A 15,102-nucleotide genomic window follows, 5' to 3' on the forward strand; every position below is an offset into this window, starting at 1 on the left:
AGCGAGCCAAGCCCCGCACAAGTTTTTCTCCAAGTGGAGGCCCTTCAAGTTCTCTCCAAACTCCTTGGATGCTTTCTCTCAAGTTGATTACATTCCTCAGATTCTGTAACTACTTAAACATATGATACAATAAATAGGGATTAAAAACAAGCTTTACCCTTCCATTAAACAAATAAGAGTTTAACCTAATAAGTATTATAAAAGTTATTAAATCAAATGAGTGGCTTTAAGGGCATAGGCGGGTGCCTAGGCGTCTTTTCTTAATGTTCGAACTCCTAAGAATTAATCGGAGTGACGGTCAGCCGCCTAACGCCTAGGTGGCGCTAAGTGGAAATTTTTAGAACGGTGCAGAAAACTAAAAAGAATTATGTGAAATTCATGTTTCATTTTTTCCTAGGAAAATTTTAGTCAAGAAATTTGGCCATAAATATTAATTAAATTTATAAATTGAAAATCTTCCATTTACCTTTACATCATCTTTTTTGTTGTTGTAATTTATCAGGGATTGTGTTGACCCTAAAAACTATCAAGCCTACATGGCGCACAGGCCGAGTAATTAAAAAGCTGACTACGTCATTCGGTTGTGTGCGGGGCGTGCCAACTCGATGGCTGAGCTCTGCCGGTGAGTAAAATGATTTAATGTTGCGTTGGGCATGCTGTTGACTTCTGAATCTTGCGATTGTGGCCGAGAAAGGAACACGTCTCGACCTTCGGGCTCTAGAGCCTGAAGACAAGGCTGCTAGTTCTGCGAAGTTGAATATCAAATTCGACTCTCAGGGTGCCGAATGTAGTAATTTGGTAACACCTCACTTCGCCGAGAAGGCTGCTGAGATGACCTCTTGGATAGGTAACCAGTTGGTCTCAGAGCAATGCTGTTTATCCAAACTAAAGGTGCTTCGTAGTCGAATGGTTCTACAACTATAGTGTTGTTTATCCAAACTGAAGATGTTCACCAGTTGCCTTCACAGTGCTGTTTATCCAAACTGAAGATGTGTTGGCGAAAAAGGAAAATAAAAATCTCAAGGTTGTTGAGAGGTTTTGCGTAGAGCGAGAATTTGCGCAGAGCAATTTTGTGTGATGAATTGGAGGGCTTGGAATGATTCACCCTCTTTCCTATTTATAGCAATCTCTCATAGCTGAGCTCCATTCTTAGATTAGGATTCCTCAACCTAATCTAACTAGGACTCGGCCAATCCTAATTCAACTGGGACTTTGAACCCACCTTTTAAACAAGCCAAATTCACTTCCCAAGTCCCAGTATTTCTGGGACTCCTTATATACCAGGTCTCGATTACTTCACCTTTATCCCAAACAAACCTCTTCATAATAGGATTCGGCCAACCTCGACAGGGCAGGCCCACAACAAAATTCCAAATAAACACCATCAGGGCGAGAATATCTGAGCTCGGCCCAAAATATCATTATCAGGCCCAAACAGATTGTCTGGTAGAAAAGACTGGATTGATTTTTTATTTTGAGAAGTTGAGAAGAGGATCATGAAGAATATTGATTGCTCTTTTCTAATTCTCCCATTTTGAGACGATTTGAATAAATAAATTTTCTTCTTAAGTAATCACTAATCACTCTACTACTTCTAAGTTGATTAACTTTTCATTCATTAGCATGCATTAAAATAGTATCACATTCATTTCAATTCAATTATATACTCCGAACCACGCCTTAGATTAGAAAAAGGAAAAGATAAAATCTCAAGAGTAAATATCTTTAAAAGTCTCTGTGAGGCAGACTAGAATTCTCTTCCCTCTTCTTTTCATCCCCTTCCATCCCCTTCTCTTACATTCTTTTATTTTGTCATTCTCTTACTATAAAAATCAATATAAAATATGGACGTGTTTTAACCGTGATGGTTCAAATAGGAGGAGCGAAAATGTAAAAGAAAAAAACAGTGAGGCTGTGACATCTTGTCCCGGTGCCCCGACCCCAAAAAAAAACAAGAAAAACGAAAAAGCTTGTGGTCTCAAATCATATATTCATATCTAGTCAATTATTTAATGCACCGTCCCCTGCCATCACCACTTGCCCTATAAAACCAGCTACTCACGGGCTCGCATTTCTAACTCTCTCTCTCTCTCTCTCTCTCTCTCTCTCTCTCTCTCTCCATGCAACAGTGATTAATTTAATCACATCACTCACCAAAGCACAGAGATAAAGTCCTTCAAACCAAATCCAATCCGGTCCAGTCCAATCCATAATTCTGAAATGGCCGCCGCCGCTTCCACAACCACCATTTCAATCCTCCTTCTGCTGCTCATAGGACTCAACAGTCCAGTCCATGCCAATCCCATCAAAACCATAGTTGTTATGGTGATGGAGAACAGGTCATTCGACCACATGCTGGGGTGGATGAAGAAAATCAACCCTGAAATCAACGGCGTGGATGGCTCCGAGGCCAACCCTCTCTCCACCACCGACCCCAACTCCAAGCGCTTCTTCTTCAACAACGAGTCTCACTATGTGGACCCTGATCCTGGCCACTCCTTCCAAGCCATCCGAGAGCAGATATTCGGGTCGGATAACACGTCGGCCGACCCTCCACCCATGAATGGCTTTGCTCAGCAGGCTTACTCCATGGACAACACCACCGCCCTGTCTCAGGATGTTATGAATGGATTCAACCCTGACATGGTTGCTGTCTACAAAACTCTTGTTTCTGAATTTGCTGTCTTTGACAGGTAGGTAACTACGTACCAATTCTTTTCTTATCCCGGAAGCGATTTTCTCACATTTTCGTTTTCTTTGCATTCTCATGTTTATTTTGTATATATAAATTGAATAAATAAAAAGAGGACTAAAAGTAAAAATAAACAGAGATGAGACGAAATTTCATTTGATTAAAATCTCTGATTTTTTTTTTTCTAGAAAAACACTTTTAACAAAAAAAAAATTTACAAATATTTAACAACTTTATTTTACAATTTTTTATCCTCATAATATAATAATAATTTTTTTTTTTTAAATCACAACAATACCAAATTAGTCTCATTGTTTAAGCTAAAGGAGTATTAAGATTAAAATCTCCTCACGATAATGCTTTCATTTTCTTTACTTTTTCATATTTCCAGAACAGTGAAATTCAGGATTCTATTTTTGTTACCAGAATATGAATTTCTGTGGTAGTAAAGTGATGACATTTTCGATAAAAACAAGACAACTAACATGTCCTGAAATGTCAATCAAATTCATTTTGTTCCACTTTTGTAGGTTGCCATGCAATAATTGCGGTTGGCACTAGTAGTTTCTTAGATTATGACTTCCGATCGATCCGATCGAGCACGCTGTTTTCACTATTTTATCTTTTTATTTTTTTTTATTTTAATACAAGAGATTATTATTTGTCATTTAGTATTACAGTAATATTTCTTTTACTAACAAGTGAAAAATCTTAGGTTCTTAGGTATGTTTCTTGTCAAAAACGAATTTGAACCACATTATTGCTAAATCATTATGAGGCTTAACTTAACCTCTCATCCTTAATTTCCTTAGTTCAATAATACTGTTTGTTAAAAAAAATATACAAGAGACTACTACTTTAATTTAACTTTGAACGGAGAGGCAGTGGGTTTTAAAGGAATTCTCTAACTAGCAAAGGCAATTAACCACATACATTTTATTGATCGAAAATGTCATGCTAGAGAAGATTTTAGGTTCTCAATTGGTAGTAGGATTTTGTCCCCTCTAATCCTCTCCTTCAGTCCCCTCTTCTCTTACTTTCCTCTTTTTTACTCTCTATAAAAAAAAATTAAAAAAAATTTAATGAAAAGTCCAAAAAAACTTATCTTTTAACGAAAAGTCATTTTTAAAAGTATAATGAATAGTGACAGTTAAAGGGAAAAATGTGGTTTTTCATTAAAAATGAATAGTACCGGGAGTGTTTTGTTAAAACTCCCTAAAAAAAACAGGCAACTTCAGATGTTACATGGTTTAATCGTAATCGTCCAACTAGGAGAGAACTGAACGGGAGAGAGATTTGGAGGTAAAAAAATCCTATTCCACTCCATTGGTGCACTATTTGTTTTTTGTTGTGCCAAATGATGTAACGAGTTTATCTCATCAACCTTATTTATTATTTATCATATTACGTAGTACACTAATGTAACCACTAATGTAATACAAAAATGTAAGTAGCATGCTATAGTTGGCTGTCCCAAGCAATTAATTAACCTAAGAATTTTGTAAAGGTGGTTCGCCTCAGTGCCATCCTCAACCCAGCCAAATCGGCTCTACGTGCATTCAGGGACATCAGCTGGTGCAACAAGCAACATCCCAGCCCTTCTCGCCAAAGGGTACCCTCAAAGAACCATCTTCGAGAACCTCGACGACGCCGGAATATCCTTTGGAATATACTACCAAAACATCCCATCGACATTGTTCTATAGGAACCTGAGGAAGCTCAAGTACATAGGTAAGTTCCATTTGTACGACACCTTCAAGAGCCATGCAAAGGAAGGGAAACTGCACGGGTACACCGTCATAGAACAGAGGTACTTCGATGTCAAGAGTGCACCAGCAAATGATGATCATCCCTCCCATGACGTGTACCACGGGCAGATGTTTGTGAAGGAGGTGTATGAGACACTGAGAGCAAGCCCTCAGTGGAACAACACGCTGATGATCATCACGTATGATGAACATGGCGGTTTCTATGACCACGTCCCTACGCCGGTTCGTGGGGTCCCCAGCCCAGACGGGATCGTGGGGCCGGAGCCTTTCTTGTTTCAGTTCAACCGTTTGGGAGTTAGGGTTCCAACGATCATGGTCTCACCATGGATAGAGAAGGGTACAGGTGAGTACTAATGCTCCTTAATTAATTTCAAAATTTTCAGCTAATTAAATTATTGACATATGATTCTCTCCCTTTTTCTATGTTCATATTATTCTAAAGTTTGGAGGCTGGCGAGTACGCATATAGAGTTCCCATTAATAAGAAAGATAATCAATAAAATAGTTCAAAATATCAACACATGAAATTGCTCAAAAAAAGTGAGCCTTTTTAGTATCTGAAGTGTTTTTCTTCTTGGATTACACTTGGACGGAATTGAAACCTATACCTATCATAAACCTTACCCTAACACATTAGCCCACCATACGTCACCGTTACCTTGTTTTTTTTAATACATACGATATTATCTACACTAGAGACTGTAAGTTTTACGATGCTAGCTATAATAATTTAATTCGAATTCGCCTTTTGGCGAGAACTGAATCTAAGATCTCAATCACAAAGTGAAGAAGAAAATTCTAGACCATAATACTAAGTAATTACGTCACCACTACCTAAAATAAGGTTGATCTATATACTTGAAGTTGTATGCCATGATGTTAGCATAGGTTCGTCTTGATTGGGAGAGAATATATAAAATGATTGCTTGGTTGATAACCTTAGTTAGAAAATAGCATTAACACTATACATAATGGGGATGTTTTTTTATTTTTTTATTTATTTTTTTTCCATGGACCAAACGTGGGGCCCTGGTTGATTATCCTAGGTGGGCTTATTTTAAAGGGTAAATTACACTTTATCTACAACCTCATAGAACATTTTCAAAATATTTCACTTTCATACCTCATGTACTATTTTATTTCAATATAATACATCCGTTACATTTTCCATCTAATAATCCGTTAAGAGCTGACATGGCTGCCATATTTGTGCCACGTGGCAAAAAAAAAATTTATGCATTAAAAATATTATAAAATTTATCCTATTTCAAAAAAAAAAAAAAAAACCCAAACCCAGAAATCGTCTTCCCCACCCAAAATCCCATGTCTTCCCCTTCCCCATCCCCAGCCGCATTCATTTCTTCTCCCTCCCTTCATCTAATAGCCTACAAAACCCTAATTTTTCCCCCAAATCTCACACAAAATCCTAGGGTTTATTCCCATATCCGACAAAATAAAACAGAAATTAACAAAACCCTAATTTTTCCCCCAAATCTTACACACAAAACTCCAATTAGGGCTCCCTCACAGCAAATCAGCTAGAGAGAGTTAGGCTTACAACATCGACAACCACAAGGGGTAGAGCTTCGAGCTTTGAGCTTCGTTTGCTTTTCTCTACGATTAGATCTCGTTCCTTCTTCGCTCTTCTCTACTTTCTCTCTCTAAAACGTTTCATAGTCTCACAGTTTCTCTCTTCTGTCTCTCTCTGTATCCTTTTCCTTTTTTTCCCTATTTTCTCTGTTGTTTTTCTTCTGGCGCTTCGTGGATCGTCATATTTTAGGCTCCAGGGGCAGGTTTCTTGGCTTCAAGTCTGCAACAGATCAAGAACTGATCTGGGCAGAGCAGTTGCATGGATGTGGGTTGTGGTCGCGGTGCGAGTATGGTAGGTAGGAATGATGCAACCATTTTTTTGTCGATGTTCCTCTTGAATTGTTTGATAATCAGAGCCAATTTATTTTGGATTTTGATGATGAGGATGTTGAGAATTTTGATGATGGGGATGATGAGATTAAAGAGGAGAGGAATTTGGGTGAATGCGGCTAGGGATGGGGAAGGGGAAGACATGGGATTCTGGGTGGGGAAGACGATTTATGGGTTTGGTGTTTTTTTTTTTATTTTTATTTTTTATGAAATGGGGTAAATATTATATGGCTAATTATATTAGCACCCCACAAGTTGTTAAATAAACCTCACATACTTAATACACCACACATTTACTTTTTTAATTAAAAATTATCTTAATACACCCCACTTCCTTCCCCATAATACCCTCACACCCCACATTCTTAATATACACCTTACATTTTCTACATACACCCCCACATTTCTCAAATCTTGTAACACTCATTTTTAATTTTGCCGAATGATTTCAAATCATCTGAACGTTAGTTTGCCGAATGATTTGAAATTGAATGATTTGAAAAAAAAATGTTTAGGTTCATTTGAACGTTTTTCAATAACAACAATAATGATTTCAAAGCTACCATGTTGTTTCCATTTTCTTGTGCATATTTTGGTCAAACCAAGTCGACCTGCAAGAAAACATCTTAGAATAGTGCAAGAAAGCACCTTATGAATGCCATTGACTCAATCTACAATCAGTTCGCATGCCATGGTTTTTGAATTATGAGATTCATAAGTGCTAATTCTTGAATTATTAGATTGAGTGAGATTAAATAATTATTGATGTCGTCAAAATCATTAAAACAAAGAAAAATATGAAGTCTTACCTCATGTAAAGCTTTCGAAATACCGATTTCATGTTCCGGTCAAAAATATTTTTTCTCAATCAACATGTTTGTAGTTTCATTGCTTAGGGTTTTATTCAACAATGGAGGGTGGGAGGGGTTTTGATAGTTGAAGTAGATAAATAATACGTTAAAAGTGATTTTGGGTGTATTTAGAAAATTTTTATTTTTTTTAAACCTAATAAGGTCAAAATTGTAATTGCATAGTAGGGTAAATAAGTTATTAATATTAAATTTTAATGTGGGGGTACATTCAACATTTTGTGGGGTGCTAATATAAAATGCCTATTTTTAATGCAAAAAAAATTATTTTTTTTGCCATGTGGCACAAATGTGGCAGCCACGTCAGCTCTTAACAGATCAATGGATGAAAAATGTAACAAATGTATTATATTGAAATAAAATAGTACGTGAGGTATGAAAGTGAAATGTTTTGAAGATGTTGTATGAGGTTGTAATAGACCTCAAACATGAGGTGGTAAAGTATAATTTACCCTATTTTAAACTATTTAGTACTGGTTTGGTACTGAGTTGCTTTTATTTTAAACATATAATTCAATGTTTAAGAATTAAGTATATTTGTTAAGAAAATTAAATTAATGACACATCTAATATTATACCTTTTTTGGTCATTTCACAAAGGCACAGCTGTTTTACATAAAAGTTTACTAAACACTATAATACTGCTTTTTTTTTTTTCAAAAGCACTTTTACAAAAAAATTTACCAAACACTCTGCTACTTTATTTCACAACTACTTATTTTCACAGCAATACTAAACCAACCTTTTTCGCCATATCAATCCATGATTCCACGCTAATCCCCACAATTAGTCTAAAGCCAATCCAATCCTGTTTATATCAAGAGTATCCATATTTAAGCTACTGATTTCACAGCCTATTAATTAGTCGTCGCGTAACACAAGAAAAATCGTAGAAGTTAAAAAAAAAGTATCGATCATATGGTACCACCACCCTTTGTCGGTACATCTGTTTCATAATCTTATTTGGATTGCTTCCAATTGTACGCAATTGACAAAGAACTTGGTGTCCATTTCACACTGCCTTTTTTTAAAAGATGTGTGGATAGATGGATCATGGCATAGTTAGGAGAGCACCTACAATTGTATGTGTTGTATGGGTTGTCTACATCGTCAATCAACAACGATGTACTTTTGTTGATAACTTGGAGTTCGTTTGGAAGTGTTTTTAAAATATCTGAAGGCGTTTTTTGTGAAATTAATTTTGAGTTCCAAAAGCATTTTAAGTGCCTTTTGGAAGAACCATCAGATATGTGCTTCATACAGGAAACATTTAGTGTTTTTCTAGAATCATTTGGATTTTTGCTAAGAATTGATTTAAAAAACATATTCATCATAATTGCATTTAGTTATTTTAAATGCACTTCCAAACAAGCCCTTAATCAGCTAATATATGTGAGGCAGTTAACAGGTTTGTTGAGAGAGAAATGATACACACACCCTATTTAGTCCCTCAAACACCCATGTTTAATCGTGTCACTTATTTTGGTTGATTTAATTCAATCCAATTGACAATAAACAAAGAGGTGAAAATCACCTCCCTTGTTGAGATTGTTAGTTAACTTGCGAGAGGCACATAAGCAAGCACACGGCACAAAAGTAAGATAAATTTAAATATCTTGGAAAGAAAGAAGGATGGCAAAAGTATGCCCAGGACGGTGACTTCTGCACACCATTTTTCACCTTTACACGCACTCTCGATACAGTAATCTAAATAAATTTCCTTATTTTGCTCGTTTATCCAAATTTTGTACGTACAAAATGAGTTGAACTTTGGGACAATTACAGGCTAGTTTAACAGAAGTGGAGTGGCGTTAAACTTAGTTTACTAATTGATGAGAACATTTGTTACTTAATATCATCTGCTAGTAAGCTTTGATTTCGTTGGAACTAATGCTCATAAGCTTTGATTTCTAGCAAAGTAGAATATGTTTAGAATAATAAAAACTAATGATTTAACAGCTTATTGTTTGCATTGACGATGATGAATGCAGTCATCCATGGGCCTAATGGATCACCATCTCCAACTTCGGAATTTGAACATTCATCTATTCCAGCAACAGTTAAGAAGATCTTCAACCTAACCGCACCCTTCCTCACGAAGAGGGATGAATGGGCCGGCACCTTCGAAAGCATTGTCCAAACGCGGACAGAACCCAGAACTGACTGCCCAGGTTAGTGTTATTTTACTAGCTATCAAAACAGGAGAAGGTTACCTGTAATGTTGATGCGTTAATCCTGCATAGCAAAAGCATTGACTAACATGTATGTCTCAATTGCCTGAAATTTTTACTAGAGCAACTACCGACGCCAGTTGCCATCAGAAAGGGTGAGCCTAATGAAGATGCCAAGCTTACTGAATTTCAACAGGAGATGATGCAACTCGCAGCAGTTCTGAAAGGAGAGAACATATTTACAAGTTACCCAGAAAAGACGGGGAAGGAGATGACTGTCAAGGATGGGAAGAAATACGCCGATGATGCAGTTAAACGATTCTTTGAAGCGGGGCTTTATGCTAAAAGAATGGGAGTTAACGAGGAACAGATTGTCCAGATGAGGCCCTCCCTTACTTCGAGATCATCCAAAACTTCACCAGAACACCCATAGAAATCTACTAGCAGTGGTTCCTGAGGTGTATATGTATAGAGCAGTCATATATTTATGTAGTTATACAAATCCAAGGAAAGAAATGAAATGAAATAATCTAATGAAGCATTTCATGATGTTCTATACATCGAATTTTTTCTCACATCTCGATCTCCAAGTTCATAAACCTTATATTTGTATCAGGAAGATAAATTTCCCTCTCTTTTGTATACTTTAAGCCCCTTCTTAAGCACTCAAGTTAGGAAGCGAAGGCTGATCATAACGCTCAAAGAATTCCGAGTAATCAAACTGCAAAATATTCGGCATCTGATACCGTTCTTACTCGAGCTTCACTCTGCCTATCGCCCATTATATGTCTGGCAAGACGCTTTTAATCAATCCCAACCCTAGTATTTAGTTTATAGGACAATAAAAAGGCATAAAGATTCAACAGAAAACACCTTAAACTGTTAACTCGTAAACATCCCGGGAAGACAAACCGCAATCCAAAATCTTATTGTGAGGTCAAAGTGCAAAAATTTGTAACATGAGAATGTATGGTATACAAAAGAATTAATTAGCCTTGATGGCCTTCTGTCAATGTGCATCAACAACAAAAGATCATTCTTTACTCACCAAAAACATTCCTTATCTAACTATAAATATTCTTTTGTTACATAAATTTGTATCGACAGAACCTCCCCAACGGTGACAAGCTGACAGCGTTTAAAATATCAGTAAGCAAGAGAAGAACTGATGGGCTTATATCTTACTTTTCATCTCAACCACTGGTTTAGCTGTACCAACCAGGAATGTTTGCAGTAGCCTCGTTAACCATTTTCACGAGCCTTACCTGCATACGAAACATTTATTAACTGGATGATTGAATGATGAATGACTCATATCGTATCATCTCATGACATAACAAGCATGTGGACTCCAGTTATCAGAATGATAAACAAACATTATTTCATATGGAAAATCCCATACATGGTGCACGACTTCTCCCTTTATTTTCGCTAATTAGTAATTCCATTGGCCTGATTTTACCCTAGCAGTATATTTTCTTTCTAAAGAATGCAGAAAAGTTAAAGTGCATGAAAGCAGACGACAATATTATGCCTTAGATTTAATTCAGCCAAATAATGCACGCACTAAACCGACAAAATATTCGTTTAAATTTTTCTTTCTTGCCAATTAATAACAGCATTAACCAACCACACCAGATCCCGCAAACATATTCTCAAACAGGCCCTTTGAACATATTAGTAATAGACTTACCACACTTTCAGGAACTCCTGGAGGGGGCAAAGAGAGGTTTCTTGGTGGAGGACCACTGAGATATGCTCTCTTGTCAAAACGCCATTCTCCAATCTTACCATAAGTCAGGTCTCCCTAAATGTTGACAGAAAAACTCTTTCAGAAACAAATAAATACTAAGGAAACAATCGTAAAAATACATGCAAAAGGGTCGACAGTGAAATAGTTGCAGTTCCATCCATTAAAAAAATAAAAAAAAAATAAAAAAAAAGAGAGAGATAGAGAAAGAGGGATACTTTTAAATTATAGTCGCATCCGTAAGTATAATGGATGATGAACCTCTTCCCAACTTTCAAATCCCATGGAGGCTGCATGATTGGACAAAATCAAATTACTTAGAAGAAAAGGATAACTAATACATACAAAATAAAAAAGAGTAATCATTCAAACCTGCAACATAAAGTCTTCACGAAGAATATGCCGCACACCATGCAATGCAGATGCCACAGCATATGCATACCTTAGTGCAGCAAAGAAATGACACCAACATCAGATAAAAAACAACACATCAGACCAAAACTAACTTATAATTCAAGCTTAGTACTCACATCTCAAGCACCCATCCAAAAGCCTTATCAGTCTCTAGGTCATCTTTCATTTTCAAAGACACATTCACCCATGTGGGAGCGATTTCCTCCAGCAGGGACTGAAATAGATAACCAAGTGAGCATGCATTTCAAAAGTACGGTTTGTAGTGAATGTGAAACTGTCAGCCTGATGGCACAACTATAAATACGACGCAGAGATGATATAAATACAAGTATAGACATGCAGCAGAGCGATCTATACATAATAAATAATGTTCCATCATTTAAAATCATAACAATTCATAAACCACATTAGTGATAAAATATTTTCTTTATGATTCAAAGGTAAATTGCCAATCTGATGGATATCATTGATTTTCCAAATTATTTTCAGAATTATGCCTTGTAGCAAAAGTAAAATGGTCTGCCTGATTGCAGGACAGCCAGAGCTACGTTGAGGAAATGATAAATCATTTACAAACTGGCATGCACCAGCACACTACCACACTATATGACAATAAATGTTTCAGAATCCATAACCACGTAAACTGAAAGCTATATTAACACTACGTTATTTTACCTTCTTTATGATTACAGGAGAATTGCCAATTGGATCAACATCAGTCACAGGGCCTTTTTCCACAGGATAAAACTTTCTAATTATTTTCTCATTTTCGGTTGGTTTAATGTAGAAAAATGGATACCCTGCTGGATTGTTTCCACGTGCTAAGTTTGGCAAAGGATTTACAAATATGTGGTCAGGTTCAGCCATTAGAATGTATCTGCATTGATCATGACAGACACCAGTTTTCTGATTCATAGTGAAGAAAATTTTACAAGAACTTCAAACGGGAAGGATAGAGAAAAAAGCCCTTACTCTTCCTCGATTGTTGCTTTCTCCAGCCATTGCACAAAAGCCCATGGTCTGTTTAGGACAATATAGCCCTGGATACAACATTGAATTGAAGTCTGAATAATTGGTAGCAGAGATTAAACATTAGTTGCTAAGTCACTACAGACATTAAGTTCTTTAATCTTCTCAGGGACACTAAAAATAAGGAATAAATTCTTTAAATATGTTAGTTGCTAAGTCCCTACAGAGATTAAACATTGTGGTTAGGAAAGCATAAATCTTCCAATTAAAAACAAAATAGTTGCATTTACGATTTACTGAAACAATATAGGAAGAGACCCATTTGACAAATATGCTGGGATTTGATGGTTCAAGTAATCTCCAGCAACATACATTGCATTCTCCATACATAGGAGCCCTCTCTCATAAAATGGAATGATAAATGGCTCTTCTATAACTAACAATATGTAGGGACATTTCTAACATGTGATTTTCTCAATATCAAATTTCTGCCCAACTAGTTTTGTTCATTATGTTAAATACTTGCGATGAAACAACCTGTACCAATAATGCCTTAATGAACTAGCTCATGAAATAAGTTGAAACGTTATACAAACAGCATAAGCACAGAAGAAGATTACAACTTAGAAAGAATGGCAACTAAATAGCAAGTAGAGAGAGAGAGAACTGAGACAAAGTGGCAAAAAATATTCTCACCCGATCCAAGCCCTCCGGAAGAGGATCAACCACAACTGTTGGAATCTCCTCCGTCAAATTGTCAGCATTTCCAGAATGCAAAACTCGAGTGAACTTTCCCATATCTGATCCAGGCATATCTTTTACCTTGTTGTACCAGTAATACATGATCCGACACTGCCACTGGCTATACGGAGCATCAGTGGCTGTAACAACAACATGAAATTTTGGATTCTCCGCCTTCGAGGGCCGCTGAATCACAGGATCTTCCAACCGGTCTTCCCCCAAAATGCCCGAGTAGGAGGCCTTGTTGTGTATTATAATGGTTAACAAATTATAAGTTGCAAAGAAAAAACCAAGTGCTAAAAGCACCAAAAGTACTGGCGATGCACGTCCCATGCTTTTTCTCCCAATCATTCTTCCGCCTCAATCCAAAATGCAGACTTTAAATCCCCAATGTAGAACACAACTCATTACTTACCTACAAAATCTTTTTAAAACAAACCCATTAATCCCATCGATTCCTCCACTTCTGAGCTCAATTACAACGATATAAAAAAGCCACTCTTATTACAATAAACCCATTAAACAATAAACAATATCCTTTCCCAAAGTTCTACTGAATCAAGCATAAACCCAAAAACAAGCAACCGGCATTTCTGCATTACGATTACAATTTACAAGAGAGACAATAACAAGTCAATGCATCGGGTTTGATGTTCGAAGAGCAGCACAGCCACCAAGCAATCCAACGAGCATAAATATTAAGTCCAAAACTAGAAAAACAAAACAAACAAGAAGTTGGAAAGTTTCCAATAAATCAAACAATCAGAGCAACAAAAACAAAAAGGGAAAATTCATACTTGAGCTACAATTCAGAGGAATGTGAACTGGACACGCAGATCTACAGAGAGAGAAAGCAAATAAAGCAGGATAACTGGAAACAGTTTATAACCGAAGAAACAACTTAAAAGAGCAAGATTATGAAAGGAAAGAGCAATTGACCTGTTAAAATTGCAGGTTGGGAGTTTCTAACAGATGAAGGTTTCCCTTCTCTTCTCTTCTCTTCTGAGGGACTTGGAAAATGAAAGAGTAGCGACTCGGAGGTTTTTTTTTCAACGCCACCTATAAAACTCGGAGCTTTTTTTGGATTGGTTTTTCTGACATAACTCAGCACTTGGGACTGGGAGGTCTGAAAAGTCGGATACTGAATCTGTCTGTATAAAGACCCATTTCAAAAGTAGGATACTGAACCATCCTTTGTTGTTTTTTTGGGGATTTTCTTTCTACGATGGTCCCTAGTATCGAACTCTTGATTTTGTAACTGCTAGATGTTTGACAAAAATTAAAATTTAACGGTTAAAAGTTAAAAATATAGAATACTTCGTAATATCATAGAATTTTTTGTTTTTTTAGTTTTATTTACGATAATGCTTCTTGAAACTCAATTTGAGTCTCACTTAACACTCTAAAATTCAAATAGTATACCTTTTTTCTTTTAAATAAATGATAGTATCTGCACTAAAAGAATTAGGGAGTGAGTTAAGCTTCACACTGGGTCAGCCATAATAATGTGGTTTGATTTCGTCTTTGACGAGAATCGAATCTAAGACCTCTCACTTACAAGTGAAAATGAGTACTACTATACCATAGTACTAAGAACTAGCTTGGTATTGTTGTGCTTTTTTAAAGAAAATAATTGTTTCCGTTGTACCGTGATAATAAATAGTTGCAATGTTGTTGATGAAGGAAATTTTGTGAGAAACATGTTCATTTGAGCAACATCTATGGCATGCAATTAACAATTAAAGGTGGAATCATGCTTGTATGCACTCAAAACAAAACATTACCCATGAAATTCAAAGCCTAGTAG

General features: G+C 36.4%; 2 protein-coding genes across 5 annotated transcripts; one reads left to right on the forward strand and one right to left on the reverse strand.

Annotated features, from left to right (window-relative positions):
- Positions 1-2,063: 2,063 nt before the first annotated feature.
- LOC126615199 (non-specific phospholipase C2-like) lies at positions 2,064-9,998 on the forward strand. Its single transcript, XM_050282973.1, has 4 exons — positions 2,064-2,693; positions 4,200-4,804; positions 9,242-9,421; positions 9,544-9,998. Exons 1-4 carry the CDS (start codon positions 2,221-2,223, stop codon positions 9,852-9,854), a joined length of 1,569 nt encoding a protein of 522 aa, XP_050138930.1. The 5' UTR covers positions 2,064-2,220; the 3' UTR covers positions 9,855-9,998.
- A 326-nt stretch (positions 9,999-10,324) lies between these two features.
- LOC126615200 (hydroxyproline O-arabinosyltransferase NOD3-like) lies at positions 10,325-14,464 on the reverse strand. Of its 4 annotated transcripts, none has more exons than XM_050282976.1 (10): positions 14,235-14,464; positions 14,093-14,133; positions 13,251-13,719; positions 12,558-12,625; positions 12,261-12,462; positions 11,702-11,799; positions 11,544-11,613; positions 11,390-11,461; positions 11,115-11,228; positions 10,325-10,686 (listed from the first exon to the last, which is right to left on the reverse strand). In XM_050282976.1, exons 3-10 carry the CDS (start codon positions 13,644-13,646, stop codon positions 10,627-10,629), a joined length of 1,080 nt encoding a protein of 359 aa, XP_050138933.1. In that variant the 5' UTR covers positions 13,647-13,719; positions 14,093-14,133; positions 14,235-14,464; the 3' UTR covers positions 10,325-10,626. The 4 variants fall into 4 exon arrangements, with proteins under 4 accessions (XP_050138933.1, XP_050138931.1, XP_050138934.1 ...); XM_050282974.1 differs by having other exon boundaries at positions 13,251-14,005; XM_050282977.1 differs by lacking the exon at positions 14,093-14,133 and having other exon boundaries at positions 13,251-13,710.
- Between the last annotated feature and the right edge of the window lie 638 nt (positions 14,465-15,102).

The sequence above is a fragment of the Malus sylvestris genome, chromosome 3 (genome assembly GCF_916048215.2).
Source record: "Malus sylvestris chromosome 3, drMalSylv7.2, whole genome shotgun sequence".
In the NCBI taxonomy this organism is placed as follows: Eukaryota; Viridiplantae; Streptophyta; class Magnoliopsida; order Rosales; family Rosaceae; genus Malus; species Malus sylvestris.

Coding starts and splice junctions, on each gene's coding strand:
- LOC126615199 (XM_050282973.1), top strand. CDS start 2,221: ATGGCCGCCGCCGCTTCCACAACCACCATTTCAATCCTCCTTCTGCTG. Junction 2,694..4,199: donor GAATTTGCTGTCTTTGACAG/GTAGGTAACTAC, acceptor AATTTTGTAAAG/GTGGTTCGCCTCAGTGCCAT. Junction 9,422..9,543: donor ACCCAGAACTGACTGCCCAG/GTTAGTGTTATT, acceptor AATTTTTACTAG/AGCAACTACCGACGCCAGTT.
- LOC126615200 (XM_050282977.1), bottom strand. CDS start 13,646: ATGATTGGGAGAAAAAGCATGGGACGTGCATCGCCAGTACTTTTGGTG. Junction 12,463..12,557: donor AAAGCAACAATCGAGGAAGA/GTAAGGGCTTTT, acceptor TGATCAATGCAG/ATACATTCTAATGGCTGAAC. Junction 11,462..11,543: donor GTGAAGACTTTATGTTGCAG/GTTTGAATGATT, acceptor CCAATCATGCAG/CCTCCATGGGATTTGAAAGT.